Source organism: Tarenaya hassleriana, unplaced genomic scaffold (assembly GCF_000463585.1).
Source record: "Tarenaya hassleriana unplaced genomic scaffold, ASM46358v1 Cleome1, whole genome shotgun sequence".
NCBI lineage: Eukaryota > Viridiplantae > Streptophyta > Magnoliopsida > Brassicales > Cleomaceae > Tarenaya > Tarenaya hassleriana.
Window position 1 is genome coordinate 1520018 of NW_010960187.1, and position 17762 is coordinate 1537779.

Sequence of the window (17762 nt, forward strand, 5' to 3'; positions counted from 1 at the left end):
AATTTACCGACATTACAGATTGATATTTTCGCATGTTACTTAATAATAAATATATTAATTGGTTTTTCAATCAAGATATTTTTTTACTAAAAAAATAAAATTTAGATATTAATCATCGAAATAGACCACGATTTAGGATTTGTTTCTTCTGTCATTCCCTTTAAAGCAAATTATTTTCCCAAAAAATAAAATAATCTTTCCAACAAAAGGCATGACGAAATGAAGGTTTTTCAAACTCGAGTTCGAAGTAGGAGCTGCAAGTGCAAACAGAAGACAGATACGACCATCTTCACATTCCATCGGTCATGTTTCTATCACTTAACATTTTTAAGAGTACCTAAAAAAACAAATCAGCCATACACACACGGTTCTTTGCTTACCGTAACTTCCATGCCATTGTTGCCATAAACCGTACAAGGCGTAGACCCTCCTCTGGCTCTCCTTCTGCAGAACAAAAGCTGAGATTAAAACACGTGATAAACGTGCGGACAAACTGAAAAAACACAGCGACAACAGCTCGCTACTCACCTTGTCTGATGTTCCCCAAGTGTTTTAATAAATCCAACCTAAATCAAAAGGTCAAACCATCCATCTTCTTTCGTCATCATCGTTTTTTGTTCTTCGTGTCGAAACTTGGTAGCTTCAATTGCCCATAGAGAATGGTATGAAGCTCTATCAAGAACCGAGCCGGGGGAAATGACATAGACACATCCATATGGATAAGGAGCCATGTCGCCTCTTCCCGCTCGGTTCTTTTGTGCCTGCAGTCTCCCACCAGCAGAGATGATAATGATGCCTTTGAAGTTGCCCGGCCAAACACATTTCTGAAATTGGCTAACTGCTGGTGGGATGCAGGCATGGCCCAAACCCCTTATCGGGGCCGGGGCAATCCATAACTACCATCAGACCGAGGTTGATGAGACTGCAAATAAGAACAAGGTAAAAGAGTCAGAAAGCAAAAGGTGAAATGCTTGAGTCAGTGGCAAGTATTTAAGGTATCAGTAGCTAAGTGCACAAAGATCTGTAGAAATATTGCAAACAAATATTTTGATTTATCAATTTATCCAACTCTTCTGTGAGATTCTTTGTCTTCTTCTTATCAGAAGACCATGCGTTTATATGGTTGGCAAAGCAGGGAGAAGTAGAATGCAGGATCTAAACTTCCAACTTGATGCTGCCTGAGTTTTTAGCTTAAATGATAACTCTATCACGAACCTAAACAAATCTCTGCCTAAATTTCAATGCCAAATTGCATTAATTAATTACCCAAAACCAGACACAATGATAAATTTTACTTCCAAATTCAAAGCAGTTAAAAACACACAAGTCACATTCCTTGTTCACCCCTTTTCTGACTAACTTAAGCTTAATACCATAAAAAAAAATGCATAAATTCTTGTCTCTTGTCAAACAAAAACATTTTTTGGGGGATACCTGAGCAAAAGGTTGGTGAACCTGATCACGAGGGTGAATATAAGGCATTCCAGGTTGCTGACAGGGGAACTGGGAAGAATGCAGATATAATGCAGAAGCAGAGCGAGCATCCATATGACTTGGAGTAAAAGGAGTCACCATTGGTTCTGGATGACCATATGCAACACCGCCAGTGTTCGATGGTCTAGCCCAAGGTGCAGGGAGGTGCTGTGGTAATGGTCTAGCTTGATGTTCTACAGGTATCTGAGGCCTATGAGCACACCCGAGCTGCGGAAATTCAGTGTTGTAATTCAAAGCTGGTGTAAACATTGGTTGAACAGCGTACACCCCATTGCTGAAGCCAAACCCCGGCTCAAAGCGCTGCAAATACCTGGCAGCAACAGCCCATTAAGATACAGAGTTTATGACAATGAGAAAGAACCAGCAACTGCTATTTTTTTCCCCTCAAGTTTGCCTAAGCCTAAACTTGCAAGAAAACATTTCAATCTTTCATCGGAATGATGCTATAAATTTTATAATTAAAGAACCAACCATAAGCCTCATAAATAGAAGCATACACTGTAAGATGACATAAACATTTTCAGAGGATAAAATATACCCAATTCTTTATTTCTATACGGATAAAAATGTTCACTAGTATCAGAAGATCCATAACAGAATTGCATCATAAACCATCAGACAACAAGGAACATAGAACATTTAGAACTTCGTAATGACCAGTAGCAGAAACAGGAAACAAATAAAAGCAAGAAGGATCCCACAAATTTTTCTTCCCTAGAAAACACAAAATAACTAGAAGCAACTGATTATAGAAAAAAGAATTTAAAAGGCCAAAAATAACCAGCAACTGGTAAACTGAATGATGGAACTTTTCAAAGCAACGTATATTTGGAAAAATATTTCTGACAGAAAACAAAAAAAAAATGAAATTCCCACCTGTCATAGCTCCTATCATAGTCAGGATCTTTAAGCTCTGTTTCACGGTCACGGAAGATGGCCACCCTGTTATTGGGTTTAGACCTAACAGTCGGTTCCTTCTCCACCCTACTTCTTGTGGTCTGGCTGCCACTGGCAGATGAATTGATAAAACTACCAGAAGAAGTTACATAAGAAGGGCCTGCATTGACTTTCCCTTCGACCCTTGATGGCCTAGGAGAATTGACATGGGATCCATTGTAGAGCTGATGCTCATTTTCTGGTCCTCGACCATGGCTAACAATTGAATTTGAGGAATTAAAAATTCTTGCTCGAGCTCGGTTATATTCCTCTTTTCTCTCCTCAACACTTTTGGATTTATTTGACTTAACTGTCTCTGAATCTGAGCTACTGACAACCGAAGAATGTTTTTGAGGCCTCTGTTTTATTGCGACCTTGATTACACTGCTGTCTTCCGAACGAAAATTCACAGGAATGTCTGCTAGGCGAATTGCAGGACGCCTACATTCAGAGGTCTTGTGTACAATAATTCTACAACCTGAACCTTCAGGTAAGCTGTTATCCAACAAAACCATCGACTGCAGATTGTAATGTTGTGCAATACGATGTGCTGCCAACCGTAGATATGATGTGGGTAGTTGCTGAAATTCCATTTGCTGTTGAGATTGATCATTAATGAACTTCTCAACCTCCTGCTCCATGCGCAAAACTGAGAAAAGATACCATTTATTAGCATCAGAGGCAGAGAGAACAAGTCACCACATATGATGTATCAGAGGCAGAGAGAACAAGTCACCATGTATAAAGTCGTATATCAAAGCTACAAGTTGCATATTGAAACAGACCAGAGAAAGATTCTACACCTCTGGAATTGGAAACTAAGGGTAGTCTTGTTTACCAACAGTCATCATATGAAGCAACCAGTTGGTAAAGTGTACTGACACTGCCGATGATGCAATTCATCTTTACCATATAAAAAGTAGAAAAGACAACATAATGACAACTCTACGGTTTAGAACCTTTAAATGTTCAAGAAACTAGACTTTCATCTAACATGAAGCTCCAATCATGGATCTGACACCATCTCAAAAGCCCAGTTGATTATTGTGGAACAACAGCAGAAGAATGATTTATTTTCAGATTAAAACATCTTTCAAGATTATCTGCTAGTCACCAAATTCCAGAAACAGACACAAGGAAGGCAAAGAGCTTCAATATACAAGCAAAAAGCTTTAAACTTACACTTCTACTAACCAAAACGAGAAATAAATAAGACCTGGTAATCGCTTGCAGAAGCACAGAGAGTCAACCAAATGTACGCAGAATCGTTTAAAACAGTAGTATATCAATCAGATTACAAACCCAAAAGTTAAGTAAGCGTGGGTCATATGATTACCCGAGAGACGCTCGCGAGGATTCTGAAGAGCCTCGCGAAGAAATTGATCGACCTGATTGATGGCGTCATCTAAAATCTTGTCCCCCGAAGACGATGACGAAGACGAAGAACCAGAGGTCTGAATCTGTGTAGGAAGCTCTGCTTCAGGTAGATCCCCCGTCCCAGCGGCATCGTTTGAGGGCGTCGACGAGAGCATCAATCGGCTCAACGCGGCGTCCAAATCAGCCGACTCCCACGACTCCGGCGGCCCGATATCCTCCGGAGAAGAGCCCGCCATGGAATTCAAGAAGCGGAGAAGGAGAGAGAAGAATGGGAGGAAGCAGGAATATCGAAGAGGGAAGCAAAGCGTCAGGGCAGATTACGTGGGTTGGGTTCCATGAATCGAAGTTTGGATTGCAAATTTCATAGGGATACGTGGGAGCTAGGGTTTGAGATTTCAAGATTGGGGAAAGGAAGGAAAGCGAAATCGCGAAAGTAGTCTTCCTCTAGTGGGTTACAGACGAGCGCCCGTCCGTGTGAGAATTTCTGACGGATCATTTGTTTTTCTTTCCCTTTTTTTTAATTGCGATGCATTTCTATTCTCATTTTTGTTGTTTTTGTGGTTTTTTTTCTTTACAAATAACACAATATATATATATATATATACCAACTTAGACAATTAATATAAGATTTAATCCCATAAAAAATTACATAATTTGTTTAGCGACAGAAAACTAATTTCTCAGCCTGGGATCTTGATCTTCCATAAAAATTACAAAAAAAAAAATTGTTACCGGAATACCTAAATTTATAAAACGATGTTAATGAAAAAGTTGACTCACGTTGACCACTAATACTCTGGTGTACGTGGACCGTCTTACCGGAAAGGCCACAAAAAAAAAACACATCGAAACCAAAACCTAATCCATTAAACCAAATCAAACCAAAATTTCGTATAGCTTTAGTAATTACTAAACTTATGCGGTTTCGGTTTTTTGGATTTTTAGAAAAATCATAACAATTGAACTTTTGTATCGGATTTGATTTTATTACGATTATACATGTTATTCGGTTAAGATTGGTTCAGTTATTCGGTTATAAAATTTAGAGGTTAAAATTTCAGTTAAGATTGATTCAAATATTCAGTTATAAAGTTTAGAGGTTAACATTTTGGTATTCAGTTGGAAAATAAAATGATTCGATTGATTGTACAAGAATATGTACCAATCAATTATTATATCATTTTCGGTCTGGTTTCTGTTCGCTAGTATTTTCTGTTTTTATTAATAAAATTTTAGATTTTTTAAATAATTTTTTGATTTTTAAAATTTTTTTAAAATTTTAATTTGATTCGACTAAAAAAAATCGGTTTTGTAAAAAAAATACTATTCACAAATACGGTTCGATTCGAAAATAATATCGTATCGAAATTCGATTCAGTACGGTACGATTGGATTGCGAAAAACTCTAGTTTCCAACACCTAATAAAGTTAACCCTACTGTCGTTAGAAAACCGTGACATGATTCCCGGCTTATGAAAAACATAGCTGCAGCATGCATTTCGTTTCTCCACATGAAACACAGAGACCAAAGTGTGTTCCTTTGATCAAAGTACTTAAATGTTACAGTTGCCAAATTGAGATGCCAATACACCTTTTGCCAAATTTCCGAGGAAGGTTTAAATCAGCAGACAGACAATTTGAATCACAACTAAAAATAAGACACAACAGAAACCGAATCGAGTCGATTTCTGCCCTGTTTCCGGGATGAAACGTACCCCGGGCTTTTAAATAGCGGAAGAATCAGAAGGCCGCGGGTTTGGTCCCGTTAATAGCTGGAACGCCGCCCCTCGTCGCCTTCACATACGAGACGTACTCGCTATAATGCATGGTGAATACCGTGCTCTGGTATCGGGTTAGATGGATACACTTGCACAGGGACTCCGTTATCTGACCGCTGTACCCCGCCTTACGAACCAGCGAATCTATCGCCTCTACCTTTGTCCAACCTGAAACCCGAGCCTAATTTGTTAGAAATGCAGACACGGAAAATTTCCCGAGTAGATCAGTAAATTTCACGAGTAGATCATAACTAGACAAAGACAAGGAACCAAGACAATGTCCTTTGCAGACATTCTTTTCTTCTACGTGAGGACTCAAACTGGCAGAACTTCCCTTAAAAGTTTATGCAAGAAGATTTCGACCGAAACAGATTACGTATCCACATCCTGTCCGAGAATCAGGCGAGAAATTTCTCCCACAAATAACACATATTCCATCATATGCAGATTAACTCAAGGGAATATTAAACAAGAAGAACATCATAAAAGAAAGAAATTCACCATGAAAGAGTAGCATCAAAGAACATGACCGAATAGCAAGCAAGCCCCAAAGAGATTTAATCAAAGTGAAAAAGAAGGAACTTGATGTATCGTATCGAAGTATATGTGCTATCTACCTTCATGAGCTGGTACCTCGGGCAAATATGTGGCACTTCGCCTTGTATTACGCTCAGGATCAGTAAACTCGATGATTATTCCATGCTTTCCAACCTTCAGTAAGATCACGAAATGGGGAAAAGTCGAAATACAAACCCGAAAAAAAAGGGAATTTGACCGATCAAAAGCAAACGTATTTTGGTGTTTCCAAATCCGTTGTCTCTTAGATTTGAAGAAAGAGCAAAGAAATTACCTCCCAATCAAGATAACCTTCTGCAGTTTCATAATCGGTGAGAACAGAGACCGTACATTCCAGAAATGGCAATTCTTTAGGTTGTATGGGCGGGAACCTACGATCCCTCAGGGCACTGCAAAATTCCACACAGAGAATGCATCTCACATCAACATCGGCCTCAAAACTAGATAATATATACACAGTTACCAACTATACAAAAACCATCACAAAAAACAGAAAAAGACAGATTAACTCTGGATACCTAGAGTGAAGTGGTAGATATAATAAACATGCAAAAGGTCGAGACCAAACCATTCAGTTTTTTCTCCTTTCCCTCCACACAAAAATTCATGCAATATAGTTTTTCCATCAGATCTATACAAAGCACAATGATAGCTGAAATACGTTCTAATCGGTTTCATCTTAGCGTGCACGAATTCCCTATGTAAAATATACTCTGATTTCGATGGTACATGCATTTCATTTGTAGGTGTCTTGGTTTACTCAATTGTTGCATAGCAAGTTGGAACATTTTGTGTGCTTTTTATTCGTACAAATCCTAATACTATTGCTCTTCTAATCCACGGAAAAGATCACAAGAATTTGAAGAAACATACAAAAACTCGGATAGAATCGCTCAAGGTTCCTGTTGCAGCGGTGATAAAAATCAGAAACCTAACTCAGTCAATGAGAAACACTAAAACACCGGCAAAAAGACACAAGGTCTCCTCATTCTTTACAATTAATTCAAATCTAGACAAATATGGTGCCAATCTTGACATTGAAACCCTTGTCCAATGCTCCCCTTCTTGTACTTTGTATTATCAGGAGTGAATAAGAAATGTAGAACAAATGCTCCAGAAAATATTCGAAAAACAGTGCACTAAAAATAAAAAGTGGAGTCTCTCAAAAAGATCGAAATTCTCCTTAATTAAATGAGAGCAAGTGTTCTAAAGAAAAATATAGTGGGATATAAGGCAATATAGTACCTGGTCAAGGCGTAATCCTTGAAGCCACTAATCAAGTGGCGAGCTTCCAATGTACCAATGCATCCCCGCAACCGAGGTTCTCCACCATTCACTATTTTCTTCCAGGTGACAAACAATGGACTTACAACAAAAATATGTGACATCAGCTCAGATCAGATGTGAAGTTCAAATAAATATTCACATAATGTGTATTCCAATATCACCTAACATCTAATCAAACTTTAAAACAAAGTACCATTACAAGAGTAAATCATTGCCTTTAAATCGTAAAGGATTAACATGCAGAATTTACAAGAATACGCTCATTACTAACAAAATATATAAAATAAAAAGGAGAAGAAGAAAACCAAGAAGTATGACTATACAAGCAGTTTAGAAGATAAGAAGGTAATGTGCTTACAAACATAGGAATGAATGCTGTATGCACAAAGGTTTGCCATATTATTTGAGGAGGAAACATTTGAAACTCTAACCAAGGCGTAAATAGAAAGATACATAATTTTTTAGGTTTCATTGGAATGTAGATATTGCTGAACCAAGTGCATGCATGTTGAAATCACCGGGATTACAAGGATTTGACTATAGACCTGAAGGAACTTTAGAAGCATCAAACATATCATTTAACGGATTAGCACATAGAAATCCGTTGGAAAGCCTAGAGTTTCCCCCAAAATTCTGAGTTAAGCATACTTCCGAAATAGGATACAAGAGCTAAAAGAAAAGAAAATAATAAGAAAGGCACGATCAAGTATTAGAAAACCATGAGCAGGGGCAGGTAATGAATCAATGTTAAGGCCATCTTCACATTCAAAACAAACAGAACGACACGAAATCCGGAAAATGTCCACGTAGATCTTGAAAGACGTGATACAAAGAACAAAGGATGAGCTACAGCTGAATGGTCATCTCGAAAAAAGGAAGCTTAGTTGAAACCTAAGACAAGAATGTTAGAATCCTCATGCCAAAGCAACTTGATTGTCTTACTTAGGACAAAAGAAACGACTTCACGTGTGGGTGAGTTTACGCAGGTGGTTCTTCTCAAGTGGTATTAGAGCAATTTGAATCTCATAAACGCAATGGCGGAGGCTGAGGAACAAAAGGGTGAGGGCCCAAGCGACTGTGTAAAAAAAGGACTAGGTATCGAGCATATAAGGCTCTTGCGAGCTATCTTTTAGGGTTAATTGCCACTCCACCTGGTCGATTCTTATCAAATAGACAATGAAAAATGTGGTACTGCAAAATAGCACAAATGAAAGAAGAGAATCGAGCAAAACAAGGATCTATGGAAGGCATTGACAACCATCAAATTAGACAACAGGAGCTGGATAGTTTTAAACATATCCGAGGCTCAATAGATGAGGTTGTCTGCAAATAGAATCAAAGATTTCTCAACCAATTTCTCACTAACGAACAAAATCCTAGTATGCAGTAAATTCAGACCTCATATGCATCATTACAGCACAAAACAACACAAGCATAGAACAACAAAACAAGTCGACTGTTCCAGAACAAATATAAAACAAAAATGGCAAAAATAGAGAGAACTGAAAGAAGAAACGTACTGCTGGGCCTCGTCAAAGGCAGGAAGAGGAGTCTCTTCGCTGTTGTAGTGAGAGACCAAAGTGTCGAAACAGTAAACCGCCATCTCTCTGTTCGCCGACACCATTGTTGTTTGTGAACAGCTCGAGAGACGACAAACCCAGCAACCAATTAAACCTGAAAAACCGAGATCCCAGTAAACAACTTGTCCGAGGAAGTAATTCGAAATCAGTGGGTCTTCGCGCGGTTCATGCGATCGACACAAATCGATCTCCGCTGAGAAGATCGGCAGTGTGGCCCTAGAAATCGAAGGCAAATCAAAAACAAAAACAAAATAACATAGAAACATCTTTCAAGTGCGCACAGTAGAACACCTAATCGCGATGCCAGACGAAGAAGATCAGAAAAAAAGCGATTCAGCGGGAATGCGCTTCTTTTTCACCGGGGAAAATAATGCGAAACGCAAGAAATCTAAAAGGGCATCGATCGATCCGTCGAAGGAATTGGGAAGAAAAAAAAAACTGAACAGAGAAAGGCGTCAATTTTCAGCAATCAGCTCAGAAGAAGAGGAAAGGGACAAGGAGGCGAGGCTTGCCTTAGAGAGCCGGCAGTGACACGCAAATAGACAAAAGGGGAGTGAGTTGCTTTTGTAAGAAACCGAGTGGATATGGACATATTATTGGTAGATGCAAAAAAGATTTATATTTTTTTAGGGTTTATTAATATTTACACTGAATGAGCTCCGTAACGCACACGCATCTGATGTTTGGTCCCAAAAAAAAGGAACAAAAATAATAAATTTAAAATAAAAAAGCGAAAATAAATATTATTTAAAATAAAACACTTCATTAGAAATATTAGAAGTATTTATTATTCATCGCTTAATATTTTGTCGGTGGATACCATTCTTTTTCTTTAGATTTAATATTTTGTTTTAAATAATATTTAGATTTAATTATTTTTATTGCATTTCGAGGTCGAGACATGCATATCCATATATCTAAACAGCACGTATTATACTTTACTGCTCACAAGATCGAGTTCACTACAACATCTGATCTCTCTTCTTACCTGGAAATTCTTTGATTTCTCGATCGTTACCATAATGTCCCTTCTCGATCAATGCTCATCTAGCGACTTCATCACCGTTCTCGTTCACAACAGCATCATCACCATCAGAACTTGCTCCATCATCATCATCATCATGATTTTGATGGTCTACATGTGATATATCAGTTGTGGTGCCCTCAAATGGCCTAGAGGAATCTCTCCCGTTGTGCTCACGACCATCCTCTCCGGCCAGAACCAAAGGCAACTTCAAAGGTTGCTCCTTGAAGAATTCGTTCATTACCATGAACCGAAAGACCTGCAATAACCGGTGTTTGTCCCTTTTTACATCCGCATCCAGGAGCTTCTCGAGAAGAGTGGGTTTCCTCGCGATCACGGAAGATTCTTTGGTTGAGTTTTTGTCTTGGAACCTCGGTTTCTTACTAAACTTGTCACGTTCGCCATGTCTCCTCTTACCATGTCTACTCTGAAATCTCCCTTTTCGGTCATGCTTCTCATGAACCTGTCGGCTCCTAACCAACTGCCCATTGCTCTCTTTATCTCCATTAGCTTCTTCACTTGTGTTCGAGAAATAATACGACGGAACTTCCGCAACTTCGACACCCAACTCAGCCTGCTTCGCCAAAATCTCCTTGAGTTGCTGCAGACAAAAAAAAACAAACGATAATATTTATTCAGAAAATGTATCTGTTAATCTTTCACTGATAATGAACAAAGAGAAAAAAACAATGAAACGAATGTTGAATTTGATAATATCACATAGAAACTTAGAAGAAGGATTAGGATTTTCATTTTCTTTATTGAATCAACAAAGCAGCTTTTTCTTTAGAAAATTTACAGTTTGTGTCATCAATGAGTTTTTAGAACATGAAATATATATCCCTTTTCACGGAACAAACTCAAGGATTACAAGTTTCTTCCCTTAAATCCATCGAATCAATGAAGGATGTGCCTTGTTTAAGCTTCTATTACACAATAAAGGAAACAAGAAAGCAAAGGGTACCTGGCTTCGGGTTTTTGCTTCCTCATCAACATTGCAATCTGAATTATTTTTCTTAAGCTTCTGCATATAAGTAAAAAAACGGTACTCACTATATTGTCTCGAAACGAATGAAGATCAGAAAACAAACCAAGGAGCTAGTCCAACCTTTTCAACATTGACTTTCGTTGGATAGTTTTTCCGACGCTCACCGAAACAGATTACGTATCCACATCCTGTCCGAGAATCAGGCGAGAAATTTCTCCCACAAATAACACATATTCCATCATATGCAGATTAACTCAAGGGAATATTAAACAAGAAGAACATCATAAAAGAAAGAAATTCACCATGAAAGAGTAGCATCAAAGAACATGACCGAATAGCAAGCAAGCCCCAAAGAGATTTAATCAAAGTGAAAAAGAAGGAACTTGATGTATCGTATCGAAGTATATGTGCTATCTACCTTCATGAGCTGGTACCTCGGGCAAATATGTGGCACTTCGCCTTGTATTACGCTCAGGATCAGTAAACTCGATGATTATTCCATGCTTTCCAACCTTCAGTAAGATCACGAAATGGGGAAAAGTCGAAATACAAACCCGAAAAAAAAGGGAATTTGACCGATCAAAAGCAAACGTATTTTGGTGTTTCCAAATCCGTTGTCTCTTAGATTTTCCAAAGTTCGTGAAATTAAAAAAAAAAACAAGCAGAGAAATGTAAAGAAAAACAAGCAAAACAAATATAAATCAAAAAGATCATTAGACAATCCTAAGCATTTATTAGGAAATGCACAAATCGGCATTGTGCTACATGAACTCAGCCCCTGGTTGTTTATCATTATATTTTTGGTGCATATTACAAGTATGTTGTGGCTCAAGGAAACTTTTCATATGTATCAATGAAGAAGGCAGTACATGAAAGAGCTATAATGAAGGTGATTATTGTGTAAAGTCATAACAATATTTCATGGAAAAAAATCATGGAATTTACCAAATTAGTCAATCAACCAGAAACAATGTTAAAAGCTCGTAATATGCAGCAAAATTCTCCCCATTGAGCTTCTAGAAAAAGAAAAAAAAAACTCAGGTCAAGCTAAAGGCATGCGTATGCACCCTACAGATAGACACAGGACTTGTACTAAAAAACACAATTTATTAAGAAATACCATTAAAAATGATCAAGCAGGAAGACAATCCGATGTTGAGAACAAAAAATAACATTAAAAGCATGTACCAGATACCTTTTCTTTTCCTTAACTATGTTGGCAGAATCTGATCCATTTAGTTCAGCTCCCATCTTATTGTAGTGCCCTGAAATCGTTCAAGGCAGAAACAAAAAAGGAGTAAAGGATCAAAGGAAACAACAACTCCTATCATGTTTGTAATGTTTTAGAAAACTTGTTGGAGTGCATCAAAACCTAATATCATATTTTGTACGGTTGCTTAACAAAAATATCCTGACGTATCAAGAAAGACTATGTTGAGGAGATAAGCATGATTGATCGCAAAAATCATGTGGCAATGATGACCGATAGTTGAAGCGTTATGAAAAAAAAGTCGATTCTTTGATTACCAAAAACAAAAAAAAAGTCTAGCATAAGCAACAAACCTTTTCCCTTGTGATCCTTATGGAACCCAAACTTTCTCTTCATGTTATTTGCCTGATGGAACTGAGGTCTCTGAGGTCTACAACAACAAATATGTATATATATATATATATATATATATAAACCAAGATGCTACCAATCTAATATTTTAAAGATGAGTGAGAGACAGAATTCAGGTAGTAGGAACATACCCCTGACAATGGCCTCTGACTCTGAAATGTGAATTTTTTGTAAATCGATTTTGCAATTCATTCCCTTTGGAACCCGAAACGTTGTTGATGCTGTTGACATTATTCACAGATTGCCCCTGCAGAAAATTAAGTTCATTCAGACATATTGTAAACAGGGCACTTCTAGAATGACTTTTAACGAGAGAACCGTGGAACTCAACAGCAAGAAGAAGCCGATAGAGACAACAGAAGGCCCTTTAATAGACAATTCTTCCCACAGACCAGAACTTATAGAAACCACAAATAGACAACCAACGTTGTAATAGCTACCAAGAAAACTTTACAAACGAATCACATTCACATCTAACATGAACTTTTTCTATTCAGAGGAAAAACGAAAGGATCAAGGACCATCACCTGTGGCTGCGACTCGGATAAAGCCGGAGGACGCTGCTGCAAGTTGTGATTTTGATGCTGCGTCGGAATTGAAGGATAACTAATAGAGTTATATGGATTGAGTTGCGGTTGAGAAGAAGCCAGAGCAGATAGGTCGAGAGGCGGAGGTTGGACAAAGTTTTGCTGAAGCAGGGGAAGCGAGTGACCCAGAAGATTAGAATTAGCTACTGCAAACTGAAGATTCCCCAATAGATTCGGAAGTAAGTGGTTGATGTTATTGTCGGAAAAAGAGAACTGAGGGAACTGTTGCTGTTGTTGAGGCATGTTGGAGAGATGATTGGCGAAAAACTGAGGATGCAATTGCAATCCCGTCATGGCATTATTCGAGTGACCCATCAATGGATTGCTCATCAATTGTGGATTCGTCATACCCATATGATGGGGTTGCAAATGGTTCTGAAACCCATTAGGAGGCCGATGAAGATTCTGCAGAGACAGATCGCAAACACGAACATGTGAAAAAGGAGAGAAAGAAAACCCACCAAAGGCTCTCAAGCAGCTGGAACTGACAGTGCGATGGAGAATTTCATTCAGAGAGAGAGAGATACCTGATGCTGTGGACGTGGCCGCGGCTGGGGATGGAAGGAATTGAAAGGAGGCCGCATTCTTTTCTTCTCCTTTTTTTGGGTGAGACAATGGTTTCTTTCTTCAGAAGAAGAAAGGGTTTAGGGTTTTAACGCGCTTCTTGTCCTCTTCATTCTGGAAAGGATTTCAATCACTTTACACATACTCTTAATTTGTGATTTATATATTAAAAAAATTCTAAAATATATTCATTTATTTAAATCCCAAAAATTACTCTTAAACAGTAAAAATCTACAAAATAAAAACATTTTTATTTGGTACGAGATAAACAAAAGGCAAGATGGGAAGACACTAAATATGATCACCGATCGTTTTTCAACTATATCTTTTAAAATATCGGAGAAATTTATGTGCATATCTTTTTTGAATAGAGATTCGAACGTGGATTAGAATACTATTAATATTTTATCAATAATTTGAACCAAAAATTGAAAAAGAACATATGGCAAAGTTCTTCCACTTTATTAGTAATTATCTAAATTTTCCAATGAATTGTAGGTTACTATAAAAGGAAAAGATTATAGATTCGACATGAACAAACAAATAAATTAATTATTCGGACCAAACATTCTCTTCAACTTGTCTATCTCCTTCCGGTTCAACCCAAAGGACTTCTCCAAAAGCTCTTCTTTGATCCCTGATCCGAATATGGCTCTCGGCAGTTTCATCAATCCCGGATTCTGACCGTTAAACATCCCGAGAATCGCCGCGGGCTCGTCGCCGATGTTCATCTGAAAATGCAGCAACCCTTTCGGAAAAACCATCACTTCTCCTTGCTCGATAACTCGGGCAAAAACTCTGCTTTCCGTGTCCACGAAACCCGAGTAGACCTTTCCTTCCATCACGTACGCGACCTCGGTCGCTCTCGGGTGATAATGCGGAACGTTTATCCCCCCGACCTCGAGATCCGCCCGAACAAACGACATTCCCAACGTGTTGAGAGCCGGAAAGGTATCGACGTTCACTGACTTAGCCGCTAAACCGGTCTCCCTGTCAAAGTTTCCACGAGATTTTATGCCGCCGTATATAAAATCTTCTACCGAAACGTTTGACACGTTCTTGCAAGACGGATGCATTAATTTGGCCGCGGAGGTTGATGGGTCGGTACGGATGCAGAAGTCCTGAACCGGATCTGGGTCGGAAGCCAATGCAGAGAAGATGATCATGAACAGAAAGGGAAGGACGATAACATGAAAACGGGGCAAAGCCATTGCAATAATACACAGATAATGGATGTGAAGAAGATGTCAGATGTGTAGTATTTGTGTCTTATGGGTTGTGTGTGTATATATGTCTATATATATGCATACATATATATATGTCTGAAGTGGACAATTAGTTATAGCTACAAGACATCAATGTTGAAGCAAGCTTCAAGCTTAAGTGAAGAACAATGATTGTGTATTATGCTGGAAAAAGCATTCATAGACTCTAACTACCACATGACAATTTCAATCATATGATCGTGTGTGTATTATGTGTATATGTATATGCATGGAGTATAATACAAGTTTTCATCCTAATTTTTTTCTCTTTTTTTTTCATGAAACCGTATCGAATTATATTAACGTATCGAATATAATATAATAATCAATTGATATATAATTTCTTAAACAAAAAACTAAACCGAACCGAAACTGAACCTAATACCGAAATAATGACCCCCTAACTTCAGCTTCCTTTTTTTTCTTTGACAAAGAAATTATCATTTTATGAATACCATTCACTCTATTGGTATAAATTATATAAGATTGAGAAGGGAAAGCGTTATTTTTTTCCGTTTATAATAAGTTTTTTTTTATAATCCAAAAGTTTACGAAATTTTCGATTTAACTATATCTTTTAAAAGAACGAAAAAGTCTTTTAAAAAAAGTATAGATAAATATTTTTTCCATATTTAAATTTGACTCCGAGATAAAAAATATTATTTATATTTTTTTTATCTTTAGACAACTCAAACTTGGGTTTATAAAAAGTATTTGGATCCAAATATTAGCTGATTAGTATTTTCTTACAATTATACTCTAATACTATACATATAATAAAAAAAATGATCCAATAATATTATGGTATGATATTTTTCATGGCATCAGAAATTAATTCCGATATAATACTTTATGGATTTTTCTTTTCATTCAACTACCATTCTTCTTTTTATTCGTCCTGTTTTTAAATTTTTGCACATATGATATTGTAAATGTGTTTTATCATGTGATTAAGATGTAAGTAATGTCTGTAGAATGTGATCATAATGTTTATTATTATCTTAAACAAGTAAATTTTTAAACATGATATTCACGTCTATTTTTAAAAACTTCGTCACAAGTTAAATCATTTTTTGGTTTATATGAAAAAAATCAAAGATCATATTCATATTTATATATATGTATATGTATATATATATTTATTTGGAGTTACGAGTATAGTCCAATCTGGTTTCTTATATTTTTTTTGGGTCATGAACTCATTGACTCGGTCCACATGAACTTTGTCCTCCTAATTCAATATATATATATATATATATGTGTGTATATATTTATATAAGATTTAACTTAAAAGATTTAACTTAAGATTTTTAAACCTTATACCTATAAAGGCGTCGTATATTATACATATGAAATAATTAGACAAATTTATTAATATATGGTATCCAAATGTAAAATAAATAAACGTTACAAATTTATTATTATATGGTATCAAAATGTAAAATCGAATAAACACTGAATAAACGTTAATATTACTATAATAATAGTTTTAAAATATGTACGATTTTATCTAAAATTTCAAAATACAGATATTAACTGGTAGTAATGATTATCATCTTTAAATTATAAATATTTTAATTATTTTGATGATAATTCGGTAACATCTAATGTTTATTTTTTCCGAAGGCTTTTTAGTAATGAAGAATTTTTTTAATATAATATCAATATATTAATCATCATTGCTATCTATTATTAAAAAAAAAAATGATAAATGATGAACACCTTATGAGTTCGAATCAAAATAATCCAGCAATAATCTGCGAATACAGAAGCAAGAAGATGGGATTAGGGATATCGATCCTCGTTGGTCTGAAATCCCTCGTCTGTTTCCTCGTCTTCGTCTTCCTCAGAAACCACGGCTTCTCACTGATCTCAATACCTTTCTTCTACACTTCCCTCGTCTCTCTCCTTGTCTGCGTCGCTTCTCACCCTTCAATCGATCTTCCTCTTCTTCTCGGCAAAAACCCAGATGGGTCGTTTCCTCTTTGGTCGATCATCGTCTTCAGTCCCTATCTTTACTTCGTTAGGGTTTTCTCCGCGCTTCGTAGATTCGTCAGTGGAGAAGAGCCCTACAACGAGATCTGCGAGGGCTTGTTCGTCGGTGGATGGCCGTCGTCGGAGCAGAGGATACCACCGGGAAATCCGGCGATAATCGATTGCACTTGCGAGTTCCCGAGGAGAGATGAGTTTAGAGGGAATGCCTATTTCTGTGTCCCGACATGGGACACGAGAGCTCCTAGGGTTCATCAGATTGAATCCGCTGTCAAGTGGGGGTGTCGGAAAAGGGCTTTGAATGTTCCGGTGTTCGTCCATTGCGCCTACGGTGAGTTTTTCTTCATCCGTGCTTCCTCTGCTGTATCCGCAATCGGTTGAGTGGTTTGAATCGAATTTGCATCGTGCAAGTCCAGTTTTTCTCTGTGGGTTTTCATCTCTTTTCTCTCTGAGAATTCATTCCACACTATTGCATGGTTGTTGAATTGGATCAAGTTCCACACCTGGATCATGTACTTGTCTGTGTAAATGATGAAACCCAGATGGGTTGTGTCCAGTTTAAGTATGGATTTTCAATCAAAGCCATTTGTAGATGCAATAGTTAGAGCTCTCGAGTGTGAAAGAGTTGATCGTGCTAGAAACAGAGTATTGCAACTTATTATATTTGTGACTGTCCTTTACAAATCCTTCTTC

General features: G+C 37.3%; 5 protein-coding genes across 8 annotated transcripts in view; 1 reads left to right on the forward strand and 4 right to left on the reverse strand.

The window, feature by feature from the left end:
• Positions 1 to 181: 181 nt before the first annotated feature.
• On the reverse strand, positions 182 to 4301 carry LOC104801230. The gene is made up of 5 exons (XM_010524452.2): positions 3767 to 4301; positions 2371 to 3079; positions 1435 to 1804; positions 529 to 922; positions 182 to 444 (listed from the first exon to the last, which is right to left on the reverse strand). Exons 1-4 carry the CDS (start codon positions 4041 to 4043, stop codon positions 872 to 874), a joined length of 1407 nt encoding a protein of 468 aa, XP_010522754.1. The 5' UTR covers positions 4044 to 4301; the 3' UTR covers positions 182 to 444; positions 529 to 871.
• A 976-nt stretch (positions 4302 to 5277) lies between these two features.
• Positions 5278 to 9613, reverse strand: LOC104801304 (uncharacterized protein At2g38710). 3 transcript variants are annotated; one of them, XM_010524718.2, is made up of 6 exons: positions 9541 to 9613; positions 8969 to 9122; positions 7407 to 7526; positions 6436 to 6550; positions 6203 to 6296; positions 5278 to 5753 (listed from the first exon to the last, which is right to left on the reverse strand). In XM_010524718.2, exons 2-6 carry the CDS (start codon positions 9070 to 9072, stop codon positions 5548 to 5550), a joined length of 639 nt encoding a protein of 212 aa, XP_010523020.1. In that variant the 5' UTR covers positions 9073 to 9122; positions 9541 to 9613; the 3' UTR covers positions 5278 to 5547. The 3 variants fall into 3 exon arrangements, with proteins under 3 accessions (XP_010523020.1, XP_010522943.1, XP_010522864.1); XM_010524641.1 differs by lacking the exon at positions 9541 to 9613 and adding an exon at positions 9310 to 9531; XM_010524562.1 differs by lacking the exon at positions 9541 to 9613 and adding an exon at positions 9320 to 9530.
• A 271-nt stretch (positions 9614 to 9884) lies between these two features.
• On the reverse strand, positions 9885 to 13906 carry LOC104824416. The gene is made up of 10 exons (XM_019201537.1): positions 13776 to 13906; positions 13189 to 13653; positions 12793 to 12908; positions 12604 to 12680; positions 12169 to 12305; positions 12003 to 12056; positions 11459 to 11552; positions 11161 to 11228; positions 11017 to 11076; positions 9885 to 10653 (listed from the first exon to the last, which is right to left on the reverse strand). Exons 1-10 carry the CDS (start codon positions 13830 to 13832, stop codon positions 10072 to 10074), a joined length of 1710 nt encoding a protein of 569 aa, XP_019057082.1. The 5' UTR covers positions 13833 to 13906; the 3' UTR covers positions 9885 to 10071.
• A 349-nt stretch (positions 13907 to 14255) lies between these two features.
• Positions 14256 to 15078, reverse strand: LOC104801491 (germin-like protein subfamily 3 member 2). Its single transcript, XM_010524830.1, has one exon. The coding sequence runs from the start codon at positions 15021 to 15023 to the stop codon at positions 14361 to 14363; it is 663 nt and encodes a 220-aa protein (XP_010523132.1). The 5' UTR covers positions 15024 to 15078; the 3' UTR covers positions 14256 to 14360.
• Positions 15079 to 16790: 1712 nt separating this feature from the next.
• Positions 16791 to 17762, forward strand: part of LOC104801579 (uncharacterized protein YnbD-like) — a 2279-nt gene continuing 1307 nt past the window's right edge. For both annotated transcript variants that reach the window (XM_010524901.2, XM_010524955.2), the window contains exon 1: positions 16791 to 17400. In XM_010524901.2, the coding sequence (XP_010523203.1) occupies positions 16803 to 17400 (598 nt within the window). In that variant the 5' untranslated portion in view covers positions 16791 to 16802. The remainder of the gene's footprint in view (positions 17401 to 17762) is intronic.